We start from the raw sequence: 27270 nt of genomic DNA, 5'->3' as shown, positions 1-27270 counted from the left end.
TGGAAAAGACCAGAAAAGTTGTATTTTTTGTCAAACTAATTCTACAAAGACATTTCAAGAAAAAAAAAGATGACAAAATGGACGACAGGTTCCCCCCCTCCCCCAAAAGCTGCACTTTCTTGTCAATTTGTTTTAGATTTCATTTTAATACATTGTGAAAATTTGTGCTGTGACATCAACAGACGTATCTTAAGAATAGGACAGTATAAGCTCTTCCTAGAAACCTCAAAAAAGATATGTAAGTTAAAAAAGACAATCTCAGAAGACACCACTCTAGTTAGCCACTTTGCTGCTGAGTTCTCTTATTAAAGCTAGACATCACCAATTACCTTATGTGAATGAAGAGTAGATTTGCCCTTAGGAAAGAAGGTTACACATCATTTTCAAATGATGTGCAACAGGAGAAGTTAATGAAGCCACGTTAAAGGAGGGATACAAGGACGGAGATGAATTATTCATAACCGATCTGGCTGAAATCCAGCTGGATTTGCAAAATGAAAGGGAAATCCACAAAGGAAGGAACAGATGTTTACATGATTGCTCAAGCTTTCATTCCAAATACTGCACAAGTCATTTTAAGTTATACATTATAAATAATTTCTACTCTGACAGATCCCAATGGCTCTTTTTAAAAATAATTTCTTTAATGTGATAATCAATCTATGTGACCAAGACTTGAACTTGTATTAAAATCAGCCAATGACAAAAGTATCTATTCTAACTAGACCTAAAGGTAGAATTCTCATACTCACAGTAATGTCAGTGACCTACTATCCTAAGGAAGCGATTTGTATAACCAGTTGTTCAGCCACAAACACACATAGATAAAAAGATTTTGCACCAATTGAAAAGATTTTTGGGATTCTGCAAATCAGCCCTTCAAATTGTTTGCTTTCAAAATAATAGAGGGTTTTTCTTTAAAGCAGAACATATATAATTAGTATTAATTCATCCTACTGATTTCGTTTTGAAAATGGCCTTGAATATATCCTCAGTTCACTTTTCCTAGATCATTTCTTACCAATGTAAAATCCTCTTCAAAATACCCCAACCCCAGCAAATGTTGCTGAAGGTTAACTAAGTGGAATAGATACCCCAACAGTGTAACCTATTAAATTACATCACATGGTAAAAGACACAAAAGAACTCAAGCAAGAAATGGAAAGGAATGCCTTGGTAGCCAAAATGGTGGTTCTAGAACACACTTGTTGGGTTCAGCTGTAACTTGGCCAAGCCTGAAGAGAAATTTTTAAAAAATGACTTGCTACTTATATCATAAAGGCTGCACCACTTACTTTTCTCACCAATCCCTTTTATGAGATTCATAACCAAGTAATAGTTTGCCCAATTTGAGAAGCATGCATTTAAAATCTTTGGTGTAAAATCTTTACGTAAGTAAAGCATTTTTTTCCTCGGATGTTCAAATTGTAGCTAAGTTTAAATTGATATATTGGGGGGGGAGGGAACCAGAAATGTAATATATGATGGCCGGGGCTTCAGTACCTTTTTCAATGGCAATGATTATAAAAACAAAACAAAAAATACTTTCAAGTGCTATTTCCTGATTCAACAACATATAAAACATTTAAATCTTAAATTAATAACGCAGACTAGAAATTGTAAAAAAGGGGTAACAAGCTCCAGACTAAAAGGCAACCTATGAATTGGATTTACAGCATTGCCAATGGGAATTCAGAATGGCTGAATTATATATCAAATTTTGATGGCACAATGATTAAATTTTGATTTGTTCTATAGGCTGAAAACCCACAATTAATGAAAATTTATTCCTAACACACATTTAAGTTGAGAAACACTGAGAATGGAATTGTAATTTCATACAGGATCAATACCTTCTTCTAATAATTTCTGATGCTACATTTAGATTATTTTTATGGTAATTTCTTACACGGTTAATACTTGGGTAAAAATTAAGATGTTACTTCTCTTCAGTAATTACATATAAACTGACAGTATATGCTGATTCAAGCAAGATTTTAGAGATATGCAGTTAAATGAATCTGCATTCAAAAAAAGTGCCTCCAATACAATGTTAATTGCCCAGAAATGAGGTTATTTTCTATTGCAGCTTTTAAAAAATCATTTTTGAAGTAAAATGCTGTTAATTTTCAAAAAGGACTTAGCAAATAGGTATTGTAGTTGGAAAGTCTATACCCAATTGTTACATAATATTGTAAAATATTACAGTATAATAGACCCCATTAGTATATAAATATTTCTTAAATTACAAAAAAACCTTTTTTTCTTTTTTTTTTAAAAAGCATTAAAACAGATTTTGCCAATGGCAATGCCATGCAAAATCTAGAAGTTCCAAGAATCTCCATAAACAAAAATTTAAAAGAAATTTCTGCTGTTTCTCAGCAGGCCACAAATCAGTCCAATTTAGAAAACAGCAGCAAATCTTCTGTGCAACCTTTGCGGCCCCTGAATGTCATGACCTATGATTCAAATTCACTGGAACCTTAAAACTCTGCTTAATTCAGCATTTTACTTCACTGCCCGTTATTTATCAATTAGGTTCCTTTGGAACCCTTCAGCTTTAAACAAGCACACTCCCATTTCCAGAAAAGAACAAGAAAAACCCAGAACTGGTTAACCTACTGTCTCTACAAATGTCCCCTCCTTTTTAACATTCAAATCCAAATGTATCATTATTAAAATCAGATTCTGATCATGTGAGGGGAAAAAAAGCTGTCAACAAGAAGGTAATGTTAAGAAGGAAGCTGTTTCCAAGTGTAGGAACAGCCACCAACCATCCAGATCTCTGATTTCAAAGTTTGTTCTTCCTTTTTTTTTTAACAAGAGCAACAAATAAGACTGCTCCATTTCTTTAGTATCAGGCACTTGAATTGTTGGGAGAAACATGCCATTCTGAACCAAGCAATGTGAAAAGAGGATTAAGAGACTCAGCAGTAGGCTAGGTCTAATAACAAAATTTCAGCAGCAAAGCGGAGGCCTGGAGTGAGCCCTGAACCCTCCAGCTATGCTGAGACCTGCGTGGGTTTCTAAAAAAAATGCCCAAGAAGACACCGACAGCCACTGTCCCGTAGTGTCCTTTTTTCATTTGTGTGGTGCTGCGCTGTTACTAATAGGAGACTTTTCTAAGTCTTGAACTGAGAAGGCAATACTGATGCACTCTCTTCTTAATTGCCTGGATTGATCAGGTCCATGCTTGAACCAAACAATGCCACCAGCTGCTCTTCATAATGTGTTATATTCCTCTTCATAATGTCCATGCAGGGCCCGAGTAACCGCTCAAATGCTTGCACATCCATGACTGCACAGAAATACAGAGAAACGAGAACAGAAATTTTTCACATTAGTTCCAAGGAGGCTGCCAACCCAGCTCTTCTTTAAAAAAAGCAATGAAATAAAATTACCCAGGAAAACAGAAAAAAAAATTCTTGGGAGAATAAGTGATTTTATTTAAAGATCCCTAACTCCAATCGACTCTGAGCAACTGACAATTGAAAAGCAAGGGAAAAAAGCTGAAAACCGATTGTAGATATTCAAAACAGAGCAAGACCAAACAAAGCAGAAAAAATCCCAACCTATAGGGGCTCAGCACCCCAAGGCCTAGGCCAGGGGTAGGCAACCTTGGCTCTTTTATGACTCGTGGACTTCAACTCCCAGAATTCCTGAGCCAGCCCATGCTGAGGGGAAAGAGAAAGGTTTCCAAGCTGAGCCGTGCTGGCTCAGGAATTCTGGGAGTTGAAGTCCACGAGTCATCAAAGAGCCAAGGTTGCCTACCCCTGGCCTATGAGAACAGCCAGATTTTTAAGGATTTTTGGAAGCTCATAGGATGGGAATCATGCAAATTTAGGGGATATTTAATTAAATGGAATTACAAGTGACGGGACAAGAATAAAAACTGCCTTTTTTTGTTCGCATATACATATAACTTAATGTAACCAAAGAGAATTTTTAAACACCTGATTTTGCCATTATTACAGAATCAGTAATTCAGTTATTACCTTTAAATTAGAGCCATCACAAAGCAGTCCCAGAAGTAAGAATTCCCAAGTATTGACAAAAAGATCTTGGAAATATTACATTAAGTGCTTCCCTTCGCTATCTTTGAAGTAGATAGTATTACAAGATCTGCAAAGTCCAAACTTATAAAATCTGTAGTTTGGGGCTATTTAATTACAACACTGGATATTTTAAATTTAGCTCAGTCATGGAGTAGTTGCAACTTCTTGCTTCCTTTTAACATTCCTAGAAACGTAAGTAATAATGGAACTCCATACAGTATCTTATTAATCAAGAGATCCATAAAATGCTAATATGCTCTGAAATATGATGTGCTAATAGTGGGAGAAAAGATCTCTTGAAACTTCACACTAATGCCTCCTTAAGTAACACCAGCTGCCTGCAATTAGTGCAGGTTCGCATCCCACCAGGCTCAAGGTTGACTCAGCCTTCCATCCTTCCGAGGTAGGTAAAATGAGGACCCAGATTGTTGGGGGCAATTAAGCTGACTTTGTAATAATGCCGCTTGGGGTGTGTGTGAAAGCCCTAATAAGCAGGCATATACATCAAATGAAGGCTACTGCTAAGCTTGTAAGCCGCCCTGAGTCTTCGGAGAAGGGCGGGATATAAATGGAATTAAAATAAATAAATAAATAAAATATACAGTATATATTCAAAGGATTCCTGGAACTGTGACTGATTTGTATCACAAGTGAAGAAGCCATTTTAAACAAATGATGGATCCAAACAAAACAGTATGGATGATAGAACCAACTGAATCCAACTCTAATAGTAATTATCACAAAGGAAAACAGAGTTCTTACCTAAACATTTGACTTCCCCAACAGCATAGGCAGAAGCTGCTCTTGGTTTGTTAGTAACAAGTGCAAGTTCTCCAAAATACTGTCCTTTTTGACATCGAGCAATCTCTACCTCTTGGTTTGCATCTTTTACTGTTACAGTCTACAACAGAAATTCAAAACACAGAAGTGATTATTTGCTGACAAACTTTGTCAAAAATATTTCACCTTCTGCAAAATCTTGAGATTGTCCTGTTCTGAGTTTCATATCTGCCAGATGTCACATTAAAGCTTTAATGCACGGGTCTTCAAACCTGGCCCTTTTATAACTTGTCGACTTCCACAAGTCATAAAAGCGCCATGTTTGAAGACCCGTGCATTAAAGCTTGTGTGAATTAAATTCTTTGGGGTCCCTTTATTGCAAAACACTCTCCGCAAATAAGGTTATCCAGGAATGTATGCCCATATTAGCAAATTAATATGATCTAATCCTGATTTCTTCACATGTAACCTGCTCATAGGATATTTCTTTTGTCAAGCCAAGAAATTAGCCCTAACAGTGCATACATATATTAAGGACTTCTTAAGACAAACATTTACCAGTAAAAATTAATCTGGAAAGGCAATTCTATTAGTGAAAAATATAAGTGACCTTTCTAAACTTAGTACTCATTAGATGTGTTAGGAATGCTACCCAAAAATTCACAATAAATGTAGTCACTCACTATAACTAGCTAGGAAAGTGTAGGAATTACAGTACAAAAATAGCTCAAGGAAACCAGATTGTATAAAATATAAATGGATCTACAATAAATTAAGAACATACGCAGAATGAAACTCATTACTAAATTAACACACACTCTTCTCCAGGCTATGTTAATGGTGCATTTAAAACTTCACAAAGGGGCTTTACATAAACAGCTTGATTTTTCCACTTAATAGGATTAATTTCCCATCCCACTGCAATTCTGTTCCCAAATCCTATCTTAGGCTTCCATAACTGGTGATTGATATATAGTTTCTTCATTGGGCATCCTCCATCTTTCTTCTAAGGTAAGTGGAATGTGACACAGTAAGGACTATTTTCAGGAAAGATTCCTGAACTTTGTCAACTCAATGGGACATATTTAAAAACATTAAATTACTCTAAATTTTAACCATCATACCAGAAATAACTGGACTCACCTTGCTTTTAATCATGATCTTTACTTCACCAGATTCTACAATGAAAAAACTCTCCGCCTTATCACCCTGTGATAACAAGATTACAGATGTCTTTGGATATTCTGAAGTGTTGATCAAAATCAGTTTCAAATAAAGTAATGTAATTTCTGAGATTGAGCCTAAGAAAAGCACACAGCAGCACAGAGAAAAGAATCTATACCACCTAATCTAAGATGTGAAAATATAAATGAAAAATGGGGCAATATTGGAATATTTCAATGAGAAAGGAGATCCTGACATAAAGGTTACTGCTGCTTCAGGAAATTAAGACATTCTTTCCAAATACTGTTTGAGCAATCCTTTTGATTTTGAAAAGTACCGTATATACTTGAGTATAAGCCGACTCGAGTATAAGCCGAGACCCCCAATTTCACCCCCAAAAACTGGGAAAAGTTGTTGACTCGAGTATAAGCCGATCCACCGTTCTGCAAGCCTCCGCTGCTGGCGGAGGCTGGATCCGCGCTCTGCAAGCCTCTGCCGCCAGCAGAGGCTCGATCCGCCATTTTGCAAGCCTGAATACACAGGAATACCCTGTGTGGCCGCGGCTCTCGGGGAAGCCCTGGCTGTCCGCTTCCTCGCTCCACGCTGCCATTCGGGGCCCGCGCGTTCCCCGGGCAAATCGCGGCGCCCAGCAGGCGAGGAAACACGCCCGCTCCAGTCGCCCCCCCTTCCCTCAGGAGACGTGAAGCAAGTGACCGCCCGGAGCTTACCGAGGACTTGCGCGCGGCCGAGGCTTTGGTGCTTCCAGGATCGCGCGCACCTCTCCCAAGCCGTCGCCGTCCGGAGACCTGCCGAAGTTTGGGGAGGTTTGGGGAGGTACGCGCACACCTCCCCAAACCTCCCCAAACGTCGGCAGGTCTCCGGACCTCCGCGCCCTGCCTGCCTGCTTCTTTCCGCTGCGGAAAGAAGCAGGCAGGCTGCTTCGTTCCGCTGCGGAAAGAAGCAGGCAGGCTGCTTCGTTCCGCAGCGGAAAGAAGCAGGCAGGCTGCTTCGTTCCGCAGCGGAAAGAAGCAGGCAGGCTGCTTCGTTCCGCAGCGGAAAGAAGCAGGCAGGCCTCTGTCGCCGGCGGCTGGATCCGCGCTCCGCAAGCCTCTGCCGCCGGCTGGATCCACGCCCTGCCGCCGGCAGAGGCTTGCGGAGCGCGGATCCAGTGGGGGGGAAAAGCCCTTTAGCAGGATTTGCCTGCATGCCGGCGGAGGCTGGATCCGTGCTCCACAAGCCTCTGCCGCCGGCTGGATCCGCGCCCTGCCGCTGGCAGAGGCTTGCGGAGCGCGGATCCAGTGGGGGGGAAAAGCCCTTTAGCAGGATTTGCCTGCATGCCGGCAGAGGCTGGATCCGTGCTCCACAAGCCTCTGCCGCCGGCTGGATCCGCGCCCTGCCGCCGGCAGAGGCTTGCGGAGCGCGGATCCAGTGGGGGGGAAAAGCCCTTTAGCAGGATTTGCCTGCATGCCGGCGGAGGCTCGATCCGTGCTCCACAAGCCTCTGCCGCCGGCTGGATCCGCGCCCTGCCGCTGCGGAGCGCGGATCCAGCCTCCGCCGGCGGCGGAGGTCTAGGGGTAGTGGGGGGGGGGGGCTCACGGACATAGATGGGCTCAAGTGGAAGCCAAGCAGCCCTCCCGAATCTGGGCTTCTGGACGGAGCAGCCGGTGGTGCGTTTCAAAAAGCCAGATAAGGCAGACAGGGAGATGAAGAGTTCAACCGAGTTTCCTCTTTTGTTCAGGCTCCCCGATCAGACAAAGAACTAGCCAGCGGCAGGTTTCTCCCCTTTTCCCTCCCATCTCTCTTCCCCCAACCCATGGGTCCCACAGCAACTCACGAACTCCAGCCGCCCCTTCTCCTTCGAAAGGTCTAGATCCCGAGATAAGATATATACAGAAATATACATAAAGAGAGACGGACGCAGGCTGTTGGTTTCTCGCCTCATCCCACGCACGCACGAGGGGGAGAAACAACGCTCTGGGCGGCAGAGTCCTGGAGAAGGAAAAATCGGCCGCAGCCTCGGGGTAGGCTTCTCCGGGGGCGCCGCCGCGATTCTGCAGGGGCCAGGTAGGGAAAACTCGCCGGGGAAAACGGGTGCCGTTGCAGCGCCCGGCGAGTTTAAAAGCAGCGGGTGCAGATGCCTGAACAAAAGAGGAAACTCGGTTGAACTCTTCATCTCCCTGTCTGCCTTATCTGGTCTTTCAAGAGGAGGGTATTTCTTTCACTTCTTGAACTTTCCCAAAGACTTGCAAACTTTTCCAACCATTACTTCCAAGGATCTTTGATTTTTATTTTTCCCCTTGCAACCTAGAGGAAATGAAGGTGAGCTGTTGATCTAAGTTTCTCTCTTCTTCCTTTGTAATTAAACTGGAAGTTTTACGTATGGAAGGGGTAATCTGATTTTTCCTTCTCCAGGCCTCTGCCGCCCAGAGCGTTGTTTCTCCCCCTCGTGTGTGCGTGTGTGTGTGTGTGAGACAGAAACGGGCGGCAGAGGCCTGGAGAAGGAAAAATCGGCCGCAGCCTCGGGGTAGGCTTCTCCAGGGGCGCCGCCGCGATTCTGCAGGGGCCAAGTAGGGAAAACTCGCCGGGGAAAACGGGTGCCGTTGCAGCGCCCGGGGAAGCGTAGCCTGCTTGACCCACGGCCTCTGAAATGTTCAAAATCCAACTTTTCTGCTTTTTGAAACGCACCACCGGCTGCTCCGTCCAGAAGCCCAGATTCGGGAGGGCTGCTTGGCTTCCACTTGAGCCCATCTATGTCCGCGAGCCCCCCCCCACTACCCCTAGACTTCAGCCTCGGTCCCCTGTCCAACCCGGAGGAGTATTTTTTTTAAAAAAACTTCCATCGGGATTTGTTCCTGGAGTTTAAATCCTTGCAGTCCGAAGCAAGAGAGAAAGCCGCGACCTCCTCCTGCGGGAGATTCTCTGCCGGCTCCGAAGAGCTCGACCACCAACGCCGGGGCGGCAGAGGCTTGCAGGGCTGGCAGAGGTGGCGGCAGTCCAGCGTTGTTTCTCCCCCTCGTGCTCCCCCTCGTGTGTGTGTGTGTGTGTGTGTGTGTGTGTGTGTGTGTGTCAGACCCGCAGGAATGGCTAGTAAAGGTGGCGGCAGTCCGGCATTTGCGTTTCTCTGTGTGTCAAGCCCCGTGGGCTCGACACACAGGAAGGGGGGGAATGCCGGAATGCCGCTTCCCTACCAGCCATTCCCGTGGGTCTGACACACACACGCACGCACGAGGGGGAGAAAAAACGCTGGACTGCCGCCAGCTCTGCAAGGCTCTGCCGCTCCCTTCTCTCAGCAGCCTGTTCCGAACGAAGGGACAGTTCTTTTTTTTTTGTTGACTGGAGTATAAGCCGAAGTGGGGTTTTTCAGCCCGAAAAGTGGGCTGAAAAATTCGGCTTATACTCAAGTATATACGGTAAGTACTCTATTCTGTATTTTAGAATCCAAATCATAATACAGAATGTAAATTAGCAAATCTGTACAAAGGTACAAAATGTAGATCAATAATTAAGATTTTTTTTTATACTTTTTTACGTTTTACAAAACACATGCATGCTATTCATTTTTAGAAGTCCTTTTCTAATTCTGTATATGACTGTATTCTTAACTATCCTCCAAATCCAATATACCATGTTTCCCCGAAAATAAGACCGGACTTTTTTTTTTTGGACCAAAAGACCCATTAGGACTTAGGGAATGTTCTATTTTGTGACCACCCGCCCACTCCCTCCCACCATCTGGTTACTCGTGGCCGCAAGGGGGCAGGCCACACGGTGCGCTAGTGCCACTGCCACAAGCAACAGCAAACTCCCCTCCGGGATGGCCACGTTGGGCCAGCTGCGTGATATTTAACCTTAAGCGCATAGACCGGAACCTCGGCAGACTTACAGGAGATGGTTGCTGCCTCGGAGCTGCCTTGCACATTAGGATGCTGAGGGTGTTTGGGAAGACCTTTCTTATCCAGGCCACTCTTGGTGATGGGTCTGCTTGGGGCAGCCGGGAGGAAACTTCAAAGCAGTGCAGAGGGGAGCCGGTGACACCGCCATGAGGTGAGGTAGGAACCCGCACGGCCAGCCACCCACTCTGTCCCACCACAAGGAGTGTGGCCTGGCTACGGGGGCCCTAAGGTGCATGGGTGCAGGGCAGCTCCACCTCCCATCCACCTGCCTTGCCTGACCTTCTAGTGGCAGCACCAGAGTGTAGTGCGCTCTCCTGACCCATTGCAGCCATGAGCAACCAGATAGTGGAACAGAGTGGGTGGGGTCTTAACTAGGGCTTATTTTGTGGGTAGGGCTTATATTAGGTGCATACCTAATAAATCAAGCTAGGGCTTATTTTCAGGATAGGTCTTATTTATGTGGAAACACAATATTTACCAAAGTAAAAGAATTGCACTCATGTACCTGAGCAATGATGCGTTCTCCATCTTTATATGTCTTTTCTCCTATTACATCAACAATCTTCATTCGCTCAGATGGCTGCAACAACAACAACAAAAAGAATTTAATATGCCCTGTTCCTTTCTTTAGCATAATCCATTTCCACAAGGCAATGGAATTAATGGTGTTTCCATCAATACATGTTCCATACTTTTATATACCATATCAAGTAGTCCAATAAATCATGCATAATTTTACCCTGAACACCTACATTCTGTGGATGTCATATACCTGTTTTTTTCCATCCATGCCTATCCCTGTGTCTCCCTCACTTATTCCATACATCTCAACCCAAGAAAATGGACACATTATCACTCTGGTCCTTTCCAGTTGTAGGTGTGTGTAGGGGTTGTGTGTGTGTTTGGATAACTACTGAAGAGGAACAGCACTGGCAGTTCCACCACCATTAGGTCTAGAAGCTAATGCATTTCTTTGCTTTCGTTAATAAATTAATTAGCAGAAGGATGATCACAGCCCAGCAGGTAGACTAGGATAATTTTCCTGACTGACAATTTGTTATTGCTATATGTTCCATATAGGCCACCACTGTGCAGGTTTCCATTTTAAATTATAAAGGCCAACTGTCATATTGCAAGACTCTGTCATAAATTCCTTGGCAGACTCAAGAGAATGATATACATAGAGAACCAGCCAAATCTGTCTGAAGAGCTTACTGAAAAACCTATCAAGACTATAAAGTAATTGCTGTCATAGATGCTTTCCTTAACTCCTAACCTCCTCTTAAACATTTACAATGCTGAGGAAAATCTAATTAGACATGCTTTCCAGTTCATTTCCCACAAAGTACTTTACCTCCAGTGACTTAAGAAGAGGGACTGATTCAATAAATAATTCATACGTTTTCCTTTTCTTTGCATTATTTTTCAATATAATTCTTCTGAATGTTACACGGTCCTTCAAAAAAAGAGAATGAAAAAAAATTTGCTTTGGTTCTTTCTCAGCTAATCAAGTTAGAATATTATCAACACAAACGGAAAACATACTCATATATAATACTGGCCTTTTTTGGATGAATAAGTGGTATAATCCACTGTTAGTAATATTACTAATTTTTAAACAGCCTACATTAATACACCCTGATTTAATTCTATATTTCAATGACTCTCTAAGTGAACAGTAGCTGAGATAACCTCTACAAGGAACAACGTTAAATACATCTTTCTGTAAATTTAAATGCATGCCTACTATTTACATGATGTTGAAAGATTCAGTACCTTTCGGTCAATATCTTCTAATATTTCCTTTGGCAAAAATAACAAGTTCAAAAGATAGGCAACTAAGAATCTTTTTCTTCTTGCCTTCTCTTCGAAACGTACATGAGAGTGTAAGGAGTATTAAGTATGTTTGCCATCATGACTTATTTAAAAAAAATAAAGGTGTAATAAAAACATTTTTAAAAAGCACTTACACATCAGGAAAATAACATGACTTAATGATCTCTGTATGTATCAGTACAGGCTGTTTCTCAGGAACCTATTTTTTAACCAGTTTTTTTTCCCCCAAAGATTGAGGAATAGGATTTGATCATTTAACTAAAGAAAATAAACCAAAGTGCCTCACACATTATCTAAAGATTCACAAAGCAGGCAATGAGGTAATTATGCAAATGCTACAATTATGTACTTGCACTAGGACAGTGATGGCAAACCTATTAGAGATCAAGTGCCCAAAGGTAAAGGTAAAGGTTCCCCCCGCACATGTGTGCTAGTCGTTTCCGACTCTAGGGGCCGGTGCTCATCTCCATTTCAAAGCCGAAGAGCCAGCGCTTGTCCGAGGACGTCTCCGTGGTCATGTGGCCGGCATGACTAGACGCCAAAGGCGCACGGAACGCTGTTACCTTCCCACCGTGGTGGTCCCTATTTTTCTACTTGCATTTTTACGTGCTTTCGAACTGCTAGGTTGGCAGAAGCTGGGATGAGTAACAGGTGCTCACTCTGCTATGCAGCACTCGGGATCCGACCCGCCAAACTGCCGACCTTCTGATTGACAAGCTGAGCGTCCTAACCTACTGAGCCCTTTTCGAGTGCCCAAACTGCAACCCCAAACCCACTTACGTATCGTCGGATGCTGGGTGGGTGTGGCCCATTGGGTGGACGTGGCTGCAGTGGTAACGGCAGACTGGGTGGGACTAAAAAGTTCAATCAATCAATTCCAACTTTGCGAGATCTTTTTTTTTCCTGTGAGAAGTTTAAATTGATTGATTGATCTTTTTTTTTTTTTGCACACGGTGGCGGAAGGTTTTATAAAACACAGCTGAAGGCCTAGGACTGGGGCGACGGCACGCATGCCCACAGAGGGGGCTCCATGGCACTAGGATATTTGATTAAAATAACTAAGTCAAGGCATTTGCATAATCACATCAACATGTGTCATTTGCTTCACTTGACTCCTTGGAAGCCCCAATGAGCGTTTGCTCTAAACCAGGAGTGTCAAACTGCAGGCCCGTGGGCCAGATGTGTCACGTGGAAGCCATGCCCACCCCAGCTTCAGCAAGGGGGAAAAAGCTGTGATACATCATGACACATCACGTGACTTGGCAAGTTTGAAAACCCTGCCCTAAACTAACGAAGAAATCTTGCTCATTTAAGTGCATTATTAAACATGACAGTGACTACTACAGTTAGTTAGTACTGATTAACTTGGGGAATGGAAGTTTGTAGCCTGCCAGAGACTGCTGGATTTCAAACCAGACAAATTCAATAAACTGAGATGAGGAATCTAGTTAATTCTGGGGATTATGCATTCCCCATTCTGCAATTACTCAGCCGTAGGACACTTCCAAGAAATCAGTTTCAAAAAACGCAGAGCAAAATAAATTTAACGCTGTTTGCATCAAAAGCTTCTGGCAACTTGAGAAGGAGGAATAATCTGAACTGACACAGTGCTGATTCTGCATAGTAACTCACTCCAATGTTTTTTTTCCAAGAATATTCCATTAGATGGCAGCAAATGATTAAGTTGTTTTTGAGATTCTTCAGATCTTGCACAAGCTTCAAGATCAGTTTTATATGCGTACAACTGACAGTGTTACTTGTAACATTTCAAATACCATAGCAATATTATTTTTGTACTAAAGTACATATCATGTGTGCACTGCAACCAGATAAATGCTACAAACATTTTCCTATGGCCCCAAAAGAAGATTCCATTTATAAAAGTTTATAGTTATTTAAGAAAATCTGTCCATAATGTGCTCCTGATGTAGACTTGGACTAAGTCCCCACTACTCTAGTCCCCACTACTCTGGAATATTTTTATTTTATTGACTGCTTATCTTTAAATAGAATATCCTCTGAAAAGTGATTCTCCACTGAAATGGTAATGATGTCAAACATAACACTGAAAGCCTCCCTCACACTTTCAATGTTCTCTTTGTATGCTTGCCAGTTTGATCAGGAAAAATACTTATATTTCCTGGTTCAACAGAAACTGTAAATTTAGTCAGCCTTTGTAATGTTTGTAAGATGCTATGCTTCCCGTATAATTAGAAGTACTTATCAAATAGGAAGCCATGCAAATTGCATTGTCCTTTGTGTGCTCATAACATCCATACATACCCATCATGCTGTTCTCTTCTGAGGTGAGCAATGTTATATGCAAATTGCAGAGATGGAGTAAGAAACACTGAACTAAAAGTTTAAAGGGGGAGTAAAGAAAAATAAAATAAAATATACAACTAAATCTATTTACATCAACACCATTCCCTACACCTCTCCATAGCTATGCTTGCAAACTATCCTTGCTTTTTACATGTTGCGAACTATCCTTGCTTTTTTACCTTTGGCTAAAAACAAATTTAAACTTTGCTAGTAATAACAGTCAGGAAGCTGAGAGAAATCAGCATGATTCAATATACTGACATAAACAAGGATAAAAGAAACTGTGTTTGTGTAATTCAAAACATAGGGACGCGGTGGCTCAGTGGGTTAGGACGCTGAGCTTGTCGATCAGAAGGTCGGCCCTTTGGCGGGTCGAATCCCAAGTGCCGCGTAACAGACTCGTCCCAGCTTCTGCCAACCTAGCAGTTCGAAAGCACATTAAAATGCAAGTAGAAAAATAGGGACCACTACGGTGGGAAGGTAACAGCGTTCCGTGTGCCTTTGGCGTCTAGTCATGCCGGCCACATGACCACGGAGACGTCCTCGGACAAGCGCTGGCTCTTCGGCTTTGAAACGGAGATGAGCACCGGCCCCTAGAGTTGGAAACGACTAGCACGCATGTGCGGGGGAACCTTTACCTTTACCTAATTCAAAACATATTAAAAGATTTCCCTCAAACAAAACTTACCAGTCCCCAAAGGGATCCTTCTGTGGTGGCAACAATAGTTGCAGCTCTAGGAGTGTTATACATCAAGGCGAGTTCCCCAAAACTGCCATGATTATCGTAGCGACCAACACAGCGAGTCAGGTTTTCTCGTGCTACAAAAATATCATATGATCCCCTAGAAAGATGGGAAAACAAAACCGCAAGCATTAGTTCAAATGCAAAGCACTGCTAATAAAAGCTCAGTTTAATAAAAATAGAAGTATTTATTCTCTAAAGAAAAAAATAAAACATTTCCATCTGGTTGGAACAGAACATGCCCTGTCAGAATGAATCCCTATTTGCCACCAAACAGTGCCCACTCACAGCTCCCATCTTTTCACTGTATTGATCACTATGGGCACACCTAGCTGAGAAAAAGAGTTCTTGGCTGGCAGAAATGACCACAAAATAAGCTTCTAATCCAGACATGTCAAACACAAGGCTCGGGGGCCGGATCCAGCCCGCAAAGTGGTTTCATGTGGCCCGCGAAGCCATCCTGGAAACAGTGAGGGAATGGCCCCCACTGCCTTGGCCCTGGCCCAGAGACCCTCCTTCTGCCAGAGACCCTCAGATCTGTCCCACTCCTGCCCAGGCCCCCATAGGCACCCTTGATGCGAACGATGTAGAGCTGGTCATGCCCACCCAGTAGGCCATTCACACTCTAGCCACGCCCACGCAGTAGGCCACGCCCACCCTGGCCATACCCACCCGGCCCTGAGGGCAACTGCAATGCTGATGCGGCCCTCAATGAAATTGAGTTTGACACCCCTGTTCTAATCTATACAACTGAGCTGGGGTTAATTCCCTTCCACTGTTTTTGCAACAGGGACAAGTGCATCAAACTGCTGGGGGGGGGCGGAATCTGAGAATAGTAAAATATTATTTTTCACTTATCTCCCTGTTGCTCTAAATGCCTCACAGGCCACAATCTCAGAATCCTTTGTAAAAACCAAAGGACCTACCCTGCCCATATTTTAATTATTTGAACTTAAGCATTATGTTTTCACAGAAAGAGATGCAGAAAGATATTTTAATTATCAGTGTCTGCAAAACTTAATGTTTTCCTCTCCAGCTATTTATCTTCATTCAGAAACTTAGCACTGATTATTTGGAGAGAAAAAGGGGACCAGTCTACAGCATTATTCTGTTTTTCTCTAAGACAAGAAACACTTGTTGGGTTTTTTCTTCTGCTTTCATAAGATTCCTTGGCTTGTACATGTTTAGAAAAATGTCAGATCACATTTTCTAATCTTGACAGTTTTTATGGTGTTATACTTCCGAAGATAGCATGAGGACAATACTGGTAGTATTCTAAAATGCACCTCCAAGAAAGGATTATTACCGATCATTATAAAAATAAGTATTTTCCATGTGCTTTAAAAAGGGGAATGAGGAAAAAATTTTGGAGGCTTTCAAGAAATAACGTTTAAAGATGCCTAGATAATTTCCAGAGCTGGTCTAGCATAAATGAGTAGCTGCTGGAATACACAGTCTAATAAGAGTTTTCTGTACAAATTTGGATATTTATCTTGTATTTTATTATGACTGAAATAGTTTCAGAGCAAAATAAATGAATACATTTTAATGCTTGTGCTGTTGAGAGATCACACAGCTAAATAAAACCGTACTTATTATATCACAACTGTTAGCAAACTAATTATGTAAATATGGGTCTGATAGCAATAGCACTTAATACTGCTTTACAGCTCTATATAAGAAGTTTACAGAGTCATTTTACAGATCTTGGAAGGATGGAAGGCTGAGTCAACCTTGAGCTGTTCAGAATCGAACTCCTGGAGTGAGCAGTGAGTTAGCCTGTAGTACTGCATTCTAACCACTGCACCACCACAGCTCTTTGACTCTCTAATTCAGTTTTCCTTCACAATAAAGTTCTAGGTTAAAACATATACACAACAATATCAGAAATGGGAAACAACTGAATGAACCCAAGACTAGAAAAAAAAGCTGATTCTTACTAAAAATGCCTTAAATGTATGCTTAAGTAGCAAGAAGCAAATTCTTATGGAATAAATTCTATAAACAATCACAAGGACTTGGTGAAAGAATAAGTTGTTAACATAAGCAGGATTCTTGTAAATTCAGCCCAGATCCTAAAATTTGTTTTATCCGTGTAAGATCATCAAAGGTGCTTTTCGATTTTGGATCTTCAAGTTTATATTTTTTTTTAAAAAAATGGAAGTATTATAAACCACATCATATATTTTAAAGAAGGGGTATAAACTGTTGTAGCAACAAATAAAAGGAGTCATGGGTCCTAATAACCTGACCAAACTAAGACAACTGAGCTGAGCTGAATTCTTCCAAATGTCACTTTGTGTATAATTACAGTAGTCATTTTTACTATGTGAAAGCCCTAATAAGCAGGCATATACATAGAATGAAGGCTACTGCTAAGTTTGTAAGTCGCCCTGAGTCTTCGGAGAAGGGCGGGATATAAATGGAATTTTAAAAAATAAAAAAAACTATAATCCTCAAACTCACATTCATGACCATTTCAGTTTCACAGAAAGCTACAAACAAGCTTAAGAAGGTGTTCATTGTGAAAAGCAATCAGGACAGTAATACTTGAGAATGAACTAGCATAGCTATTTTTAACCCTTAAAAATAACCACATTTTTGTAAAACAAAAAATCTTTCTACTTGAAATACTGCTTTACAGAGATAAAATGGCTATGTGTGAAATGGACTAAAGTGTTTTTTAACCATTAACATCTATAAATAACTTCTATATATCAATATGGGCTTCTCGTATATAATTTTCAATTGATTTCTGCATTAAAAGATAATTAAAATTTTGTTCCTTTAATAAACTTTACAATCCTAACATGCTCTCCAAAGTCTGTCCTTTTTATCTGAAACTTAGAAAGTTCAGCTTCCTCATTTCTAGTTGGTTCAATTTAATTCAACATTTATGTCAGAAACATTTAAAAACTTGTCACAGAGCAATACTTTCGCTCCTTACTCTTCAATGACATAAAAGTTGTCTCCATCATCTCCTTGGTCAATTACATGTTCCTGAGGTTGTACTTTTCTTTCAAACATGGCATCCAAAACTTGTGACAATTGTTCCTGAAAGGATAAAAGCATTTCAATTAACATCTGTTATAATGACTAAGTCATGTTCATTTATATTGCCCCATATACTCGTCTATGTCATGAGCTTTTTTAACCACAGAGAAGAGCGTTTTTGAATGGAGTGCCATCTCACTTGTTCATAAAGGCAAGAAACATACAAATCAAACTAAAAATAGACTTTTTAAGCTTTTCTATGTCAGAGAAAGCTACCTTCTGCTTTTAAGATCTTCTAACCCCAAAGAACAAATAGAGGTCTGCCATGGTAAAAAAGAAAAAAAAAGCTGGGGAATCTCAAAGCTGAGATGGTTCTCATGGTCAGCTTTGAGTGTGCTTTGCTCTTTTGAAATATTTTGAAAGTATTTCAGGAAAGTGCAAGGCAATTGATAAACAGAGGGATGGTCTCCAAAAGATCAATAAGTTTTGGTTATATCATATTTAGCCATCTGTCTGGTGATTTTCACAATTCATAAGAGATACGCTTATGGAATTGAATTCTAGTTGATCAAAATGAGTAGGAAGCACTATTCTATACACCAAAGAAAGTCCCAGCCTGAGAAAGTGCCATTACACCATGAAAAGGCAGGAAGCACCATCTCTTGAAGGAGGGAGAGGGCAAGGGAAAGGTTCATGACAAATTATCCAAATTCCACAAGAGAAAAGGTGGGGGATATTTCCCTCAGGTCTTCCCCAAATCTATTTTAACAATCCAGAGAGACTGAGATATTACAAGATAGTCTCTGCAAAGAAACAGAAAAAGACCTAATGATACATCAATTCTGCCCTTTGAGGGCAGAACTTCCTAATCTTCTCTCAAAACTTCCTAATCAGTTCAAATATCACTACAATAAAACCTAAGAAGATTATATCTTGGTGCATCAAAGTCTGCATCAAAGCCAGACTTGTTACTTCTCAGGAATGCATGTGGCAGCAAGCTTGGAAGGAACCAATAGGATGTATGATTTGTTTTTACTTCTACCAGGATTTCAAGATCTCAATCTACAAATCTTTAAATTTGCACATCAGCAGCATTTAGTTCTCTAGCAAAAAATTTTATTACGGTCAGCAGCCAATGCAAAGAAAAAAGAGATAATTACAATAAAATACCCGTGTACCTATAGACAAACAAACAGTTAAATTTAAGATAACATAAATATTACAGACATATCATCCATAAAACCTGTGGAGCTAATCTAATTTAATTTAATTTAATTTAATAACACTTATATACCGCCCTTCTCCCTGAGGACTCAGGGCGGTTCACAGGGCAGAATAAAATAGCGAATACAAACATTAAAACAGGATTAAACAATAGCCCTAGTTAAGAACAATATAAATACAACGCTAAAAACCCCCAGAAAAATTAAAAAGCGAGAGATAAAACAACCCCAATACTCCCCCTCAGGCTAGGCCGGCTTGTACAAACAGAAATGTCTTAAGATCGCGACGAAAGGAGCGAAGATCGGGCGCCGTCCGGAGCTCTACCGGTAGCTGATTCCACAGCTCCGGAGCGCCCACAGAGAAGGATCTCCCCCTGGGGGCCACCAATCGACATTCTCTGATCGGTGGCACCCTGAGGAGGCCCTCTCTGTGGGAACGCACAGGGCGCAGGGAGCTTGATGCCGGCAGCAGATGTTCCCTGAGGTACTCCGGCCCCATGCCATGGAGTGCTTTGAATACCGTTACCAGTACCTTGAATCTCACCCGGAAGGCACCTGGCAACCAATGCAGCTCACGGAGCAGAGGTGTAACGTGGGAGTATCGGGAGACTCCCAACACCACTCTCGCGGCTGCATTCTGTACCAGTTGGAGCTTCCGAGTGGTCCTCAAGGGCAACCCCATGTAGAGAGCGTTGCAGTAGTCCAGACGAGAGGACACGAGCGCATGAGTGACTGTGCATAGATCATCCCGGCTAAGATAGGGCCGCAACTGACGCACCAGGCGAACCTGTGCGAAGGCCCCCCTAGTCACGGCTCCTATATGATCTTCCAAGGTGAGCCGTGAATCTAGGAGGACCCCCAAGTTGCGAGCCCTATCTACGGGGGGTAATGATTCACCCCCCATAGCTAGAGATGGAATGTCCGAGTAAACCCGGGATGAAGGTATGCAAAGCCACTCAGTCTTGTCGGGGTTGAGCTGGAGTCTGTTCCTCCCCATCCAGACCCGAACCGCCTCCAGGCAACGGGACATCACGTTGAGGGCATCACTGGGGTGGTTTGGGGTCGAAAAGAAAAGTTGGGTATCATCAGCATACTGATGATACCCAACTCCAAAGCCACGAATGATCTCACCCAGCGGCTTCATGTAGATGTTGAACAGGAGAGGCGAGAGGACCGACCCCTGAGGAACTCCACAAATGAGAGACCTCGCGGTCGACCTCTGCCCCCCTGCCAACACCGACTGCGAACGTCCCAAGAGATAGGAGGAGAACCACTGTAAAACTGTGCCTCCCACTCCCAGTCCCCTGAGACGCCGCAGCAAGATACCATGGTCGATGGTATCGAAAGCCGCCGAGAGGTCTAATAGGACTAAGACAGAGGAATGCCCCCTGTCTCGAGCCCTCCAGAGATCATTCACCAGCGCGACCAATGCCGTCTCCGTGCTGTGCCCGGGCCTGAAACCCGATTGGTACGGGTCTAGATAATCCGCTTCATCCAGGACCAGAGGGAGCTGATGCGCCACCACACTCTCAACAACCTTCGCAAGAAAGCGAAGGTTGGAGACAGGACGAAAGTTGTTCAATACAGCTGGGTCCAAGGCAGGCTTCTTGAGGAGAGGCCTCACCACCGCCTCCTTCAAGACGGCGGGGAAGATACCCTCACTCAAAGAAGCCGATATAACTGCCTGGAACCAGCTGCGTGTCCTCTCCCGGGCTGCATAAACCAGCCAGGAAGGGCACGGGTCCAGTAAACATGTGGTGGTGCTCAGCCTCCCCATGATCCTGTCCACTTCCTCCGGAGTCACAGAATCAAACTCCTCCCAGATGATATCGACAAGACCACCCGTGTCCTGATCGTCAGACTCTGCCCAGTCAGAATCCAAACCGGTCCGAATCCGAGCGATTTTGTCCGACAGATGTTGGTTAAACTCCTCGGCACGTCCCTGCAAGGGATCCTCCCTAACCTCCTGATTTAGGAGGGAGCGAGTCACCCTAAACAGGGCAGCCGGGCGATTATCTGCGGACGCAATAAGGGTGGCGAAGTGGTTGGACCTCGCCTCCCTAATTGCAGCGAGATAAGACCTAATATAGGCTCTTAGTCGCAATCGGTCGGGTTCGGATCGGCTGGCCCTCCAACCGCTCTCTAGGCCCCGTCTCCGACGCTTCATCTCCCGGAGCTCCGCAGAAAACCATGGAGCCCGACGGGATCTGCACCGGGTCAGGGGCCGCAAGGGTACAACTCGGTCAAGGGCCTCAGTGGCCGTCCTTTCCCAGGCTTCCACTAAGGCCTCGGCCGAGCTGTGAGCGAGGGAGGCAGGTGGGGACCCCAGCGCCGCCTGGAACCTCTGAGGATCCATTAAGCGTCTGGGGCGGTACCATTTGAGTGGTTCCAAACCCCCACGGCGGGGGGTGGCAAAACGGAAGACCAGCCGCAGGAGATGATGATCGGTCCATGACAGGGGCATAATAATTGGAGAGCCCCCACCAAGATCATCTAACCACCGTCCAGACAAGAAAACAAGGTCAAGGGTGTGGCCTCCTTCATGAGTCGGTCCCGTAATTACTTGCGTCAGGTCCATGGCCGTCATGGAAGCCATGAACTCCCGAGCCAACTCAGATGATCCTCCCAGCGATGGTAGGTTGAAGTCCCCCAAAACTATAAGTTTCGGGAACTCAACCACCAGCCCAGAGAGGACATCAAGCAGCTCAGGCAGGGCTGCTGCTGCGTGACTAGGCGAAAGGTACACCAGCAGCAAGCCCAACTGCGCACCAGGGCCGCATCTCAAAAAGAGAGACTCACACCCGACTGTCTGGGGAACGGTGGCCTCCCGCGGACACAAGGTCTCCCTCACAACAACAGCCACTCCCCCACCCCTACCCTGAGCCCGAGGCCGGTGCAGCACCCGGAAACCTGGTGGGCAAAGATCAACCAGAGGTACACCGCCCTCTGGGCCCAACCAGGTCTCCGTGATGCAAGCCAGGTCAGCCTGCTCACCCTCGACCAAGTCTCGAACGAGAGGAGCCTTATTAATGACCGACCTGGCATTCAAATACACCAGCCGGAGCTCAGGAGGCTGCTCATCCTCACTCCCGGGACCTCGGGGCGGAACCAGAGGGTCGGAGTGCCTCACCGCTTGTAAACAGCGGAGAGGCCTTCCCTGAGACCGATACGGCCCTCTGTTCCTACACCTGCTGCCATTCCCTATCGTCGTGGGAATGGACAATCCCACGACTGGCCCTGGAGCCCCAGAAGCAGCCGACCCCCGCTCCTCCCCTCCGCGATCAGCCTCAGCACTAGCCTGAACAAAGGTAGTTGGACTGCCCCCCTCGTCCAAACCACCAAAAAAAGAACCCTCCCTCCTCCCTAACCCCCAAAAAAATTTTGACAAAAAACAGATCAAGGACCTCCTATTAGGTTTACGTCGGAGGCCCATAGCCGTGCCCGGCCATCTCTCAGGATCCCAATAGATGGGACCTTCCTCGAGATTATACTCGGCTGGAAAGGCGGGCCGCCTCCAGGAAGGGGGAGCACCCCTGAGGGCGAGCAAGTCCGTAGAGGAGTACCTAAAACAAGGCATAAAGCAGTCCAGATATAGGCAGTCCATAATCAGTTGATTTAAGGAGGAACCAAACAGAGAGCAAATAGAAGTCCCGAGCCTCCACCCAGCCGCTGCCACTCAGCTGGGTGTCACCCCAGGACAGGCCAACCACCGCCCTCTCACGACGGTTGGAAAGCCTATACCAGGGGGGGAATGGTCCGAAACATCCATCCTGGGTACAGCATGTCCCCTAGAGCTCTCACCTCTAGGGGCAGCAGATGAAGTTCAGGCCACCCTCTCACTGTGGCCAGTACCCAGGGAACTCTGAATCCTTTGGGGCCGATATGTGAATGGCAATAGAGAACAGTCTAGTCAACTCACCCTGTAAAATGTCATCTATAAAACCTATCTACTTCATTTGCTACTTTATAATCCTTGGTTAGTTCATATAAAAATCAGTTAAGAGAAAATTGGAGGAAGGAAATAACTTTATGGCATACATCACAGAAATAGATGAAACATAAAATTTTGCCTTACTATAGCCTGCTGATATATTTTATCTGTAAGGCACTTATATTTTTCTATGGCTTCAATGTAAAATCTCACCACTTGTGCCAAAGTATTAGGGTCTATGTCTTTTAGCATTAAATGAAGGTAACATTCTACGGATCTCCTTTGCAGCCTTTTAATAAGTGAAATCCTTCAGTGAGTGGCTTGCTAATAGAAGAGGCAGCTTAGAAGAATATGAATGTATTTAATTCTCTATAAGGTTTTTACGTGAAATGAAAGAATGATGATAGTCTAAAGGATAATGAATTAATATTTTCTGGCAGCAGATATTATCAGTCTAAATGTAGACTTTAAAATAGGCTGATTGGTGTTTTTTTAAAACTACTTTCTTTGGCAGATACTCCCTTTGAAGATTTTGAAAATAATTTAATAGAATCAAAGCCCAAGAGAAAGCTTCTTATCCTATTCCTTAAAATAAGAGAAAAAAATCAGCCTCTATATTAAGGATTATAGGAATGTCAATGTCCTATTGTTATCTTGCAACAAAATGATTCCCTTACTAAGAGGGAAGGGTTTTTTTTTCAATTAACTGAAGTAGTCAGGTGATTTTTTAAAAAAAAAACCAACCATCAAAATAAATTACTGTTTAAATCTCTGAGTTTTGGGATGTATAAATGTCCATTGAATATATTTAAAGTAAAACATTGCTTCAAGAAAGCCAATTTACTGCTTGAGTAACTGAAAACTTTATTGTTTAGATACATCCATAAGATATATGAACAGATATTTATTCTATCAGTGTTAAAATAAAAATATACCCATGTAACGTCTTCAGAGGATACTGAAGGAATCATCATAATGTAAGTTCAAGAGGAAAATATCTCAGTGTAAGTAAGCACTGAATATTTGTCAACAAAAAGGACAATTTTATTTTTTAAATTTTATTCCAAAAAGGCATTATGTATAATTTGCATATCAAATATGCAATACCTATCACTGTTTACAAGGTAAATTTTGTATGTGTTAATAATTTTATCTGCTGTGTTCTATGACTGTTGCCACCCAGAGCTGTTGAATAAGAGATGGACATATAAGATAGATGGTAAATAAGATAGATAGATAGATAGATAGATAGATAGATAGATAGATAGATAGATAGATAGATAGATAGATAGATAGATGGATGACAGGGATGGATGGATGGATGGATGGATGGATGGATGGATGGATGGATGGATGGAAGGATGGAGTATACTGGGTGCAAGTGTAAAAATCAAGCCAGGTCTTATTTTTGGGATAGGTCTTATTTTTGGAGTAACACAGTAATAAAAAATATTCCAAATGGCTAGTTTTATTAAAAGACTTTTATTTAGTGGTGATTACCTGGAAACATTTCACAATATTGTGGATTAGAAAACTGTGATGGAGTTCTTGAGTTCAGGTAAGACAGTTAGAATAAGAAACTCAGAATAATTTTGCCTTAATTCTTGGGGAGTACTTTGCTTTTCAAGACTATTACATTACCCTACTAGCAACAAAGATTTTTCCAAAAAAATCCAAGTAAATTACACTTTTCATTCATACTGATCTTTACATTCATTGTCCTGAATGTCACCAGATTTTACCATTATTACCTTTTCAATTACTAAAACCTAAAATGCTGCAGAACATGCTAAAAACAGAAGCGATTAAGTGAGAAATGTCTAAGAACCATGAAATAAATTTGCCAGCATCTTCTAAGACAGGGCTTTTCAACCAGTGGTACGGGTACCACCTGTGGTACATTGTCACCTGCCAGGTGGTACACGACCATCCTAGAAAAGTAGCGGGGGAGGGGAATGAGCTGAACCGGTGGCAGCACCGCATAAGCCTGAGCGAGAGATGGCTGGAGCTGCAGGGCACTGATCCTGGCGCTTCTGCTGAGCCCAGAAGCACCGATCAGCTGGAATGTACGGTCACAGTGTCCCAGGGTCATATGAAGTGACCAAAGCCTGCTGCAACCACCCAGCAGAGAGGGGGGGAATAAAAACCAAACACCCCCCACCCCACCCCCGCTGCCAAGCCTCAACAGAAATGCTCACAACAATGAAAACCTCAGACAGGAGGAAGAGCGCTGCTGGGTGGGCAGGAAGGTGTCTTGGTCGGGTGTGGCTTGGGGGGCACTTTTTTCGGTACCATTGTAACTTTGAACAGTCACTAAGCGAACTGTTGCAAGTTGAGGGCTACCTGTACTTCATCACTTTTTCCCCTTTGGGGGGGTTCATCAAGTTTTTGACACCTTGCTAGGCGACTGGTGGTACTCAGATGTTGCCATATCCTAAAAGTGGTACAATGGGTGAAAAGGTTGAAAAGCCCTGTTCTAAGAGAAGCAGGTAGAGGTTGGAAAGGTTAAAGACTATAGTACTTCAGAGGGAAAAGAAGCTCTTCCTTATTCAAAACCCATCAACGGAGCTTTATCATAATAGATTTACCAGTGTTCATGCAGTCCTTCTGAATCTTTACTAAAAGAATGCAAATTGTAACTAGGCAACCTTTAGCAAATCACTGTTAAGAAACCTCAAGAACTAAAGGAGTAATAGTTTTAGAAAATTTGTATTCGTATTTGCTAATTACTGTCAAGTAGTAGAACATGGCAACAGAAGAGAATAAAAATGTTCAGATCATTTTATAGCAAAGCCAAATACATAATCTTCATTAGCAATATCCCTGGCAGATGACACTTCAGGTTTCTTTAAAAAGAACATTTTTGGTAAAGTGATGGGCAACATTTTCATGACTGGATGCTAATTTCAATATTTCTTAATTTCTATTCTATTTATTTTCCTTATATTATCCATGCCTTTAAAAATGACTGGATTGAAGGGAATTTAGTATAAGGTAATAAAGCTATTTACTCTAAAGATTATTTATACTTTATTTAATTTGTGAAAGGAAAAGGTGGCAACAGCTGCAACCAATGCTCAATATTACAATATGGATAGGTTAAAAAAACACTTCAGCTAAAAATTTCCTAGTCTAAATCAAGATATACAGAGTGGATACAGTATCAACCACAGCCCCCAAAATAATTGCTAAGCCCATGAAATAGCTGCATGTCCTAGAGCAGGGGTGTCAAACAGCCGGCCCGCGGGCGGGATGCGTCATCTGGAAGCCGCACCCACCCAATTGCCGGCAATGGAGAAAAAGCTCCGATACGTCACGCGATGTCATGTGACGTCGCAAGTTTGACACATCTGTCCTAGAGTCTCTCTAGGAAGCAGGATAATCATAATAATTAATAAATGCCTTGCATCACAATTCTTAAAATGAAATAATCTGAGCACCCTAATTATAGAATTATAGAAACTAAGAATAAACTAATTAATAATTCTGGCTTGCTGAAGAGGAACAAGCCAGATTCCTGGATCTAGGCAACAGTGAACAAGAAAGATTAGTCAAAACAGTAACTCCTTTCTAAATAAGCTAAAATTCTTTAAAAATCTGGTATTTCATAAACATCTGACTAATGTATTAAAGTTAAATGTTAAATTCTCTTCCTTTTGTACTGATTGTTACAAATTAAATATTCTAAAATAGGAATATTTTGAAATAACTAAGTAACTCAATTTCACCCACATGCTATAGCCACACATGTAATAAATCAACATGAGCCTGTATTTATATATTTTAAGCTTTGAATCTTCAAGATGAAAGACCAAAATAAAACAGTAAATATAGGTCAAGCTAATTACCTGATCTAGGTTTTTGAAGAAGAGAATGTCTTTACAGGCTTCCTGCAATCTGCATCTCTGCTCATCTGTTTTTGGATGAACTACCTAAAAAAAGAAAAACCACAAAGTGGTTTAAACATCTAAACATCAATACATTTTAGGATAAATGTGCTTGGGTTTATAATTCTGAAAATAGTTAGGGATAACCTTTTGAAAATGTTTTAACTGTAACAGGGAAGAGTTTTCACATTACTTCAGTAAAGAAGTAAGAAAGGAAAGATCTGGCTCCAATATTTTACTAATTAATAATATCCAGTTGGAAAGCCTTCAGGAACAATTTTGAGAATAATTTTATGTTCACTCAAACATCCATCACTTTAGTTTGTAACTTCACACAAGGAACAGGATAAAATAAATTGCTCTTTGCATGTAACACAAAATATACAGGGAGTGCAGAATTATTAGGCAAATGAGTATTTTGACCACATCATCCTCTTTAT

General features: G+C 42.5%; 1 protein-coding gene across 2 annotated transcripts in view; it reads right to left on the bottom strand.

Annotated features, from left to right (window-relative positions):
* The window catches only part of PRKAR2A (protein kinase cAMP-dependent type II regulatory subunit alpha), a 78009-nt gene continuing 50739 nt past the window's right edge, over nt 1-27270 (bottom strand). The window contains exons 4-11 of one of the 2 annotated variants that reach the window (XM_083354941.1): nt 26792-26875; nt 17743-17849; nt 14742-14895; nt 11247-11348; nt 10398-10472; nt 5979-6044; nt 4818-4956; nt 1-3298 (exon numbers count right to left, since the gene is read on the bottom strand). In XM_083354941.1, the coding sequence (XP_083211067.1) occupies nt 3165-3298; nt 4818-4956; nt 5979-6044; nt 10398-10472; nt 11247-11348; nt 14742-14895; nt 17743-17849; nt 26792-26875 (861 nt within the window). In that variant the 3' untranslated portion in view covers nt 1-3164. The remainder of the gene's footprint in view (nt 3299-4817; nt 4957-5978; nt 6045-10397; nt 10473-11246; nt 11349-14741; nt 14896-17742; nt 17850-26791; nt 26876-27270) is intronic. The other variant, XM_083354942.1, reaches the window with a different exon arrangement.

The sequence above is a fragment of the Vipera ursinii genome (assembly GCF_947247035.1).
Source record: "Vipera ursinii genome assembly, chromosome: 2".
NCBI classification, from domain to species: Eukaryota; Metazoa; Chordata; class Lepidosauria; order Squamata; family Viperidae; genus Vipera; species Vipera ursinii.
Note: the sequence above shows the minus strand (reverse complement) of the source record. Positions and strands in the feature narration are given on the sequence as shown.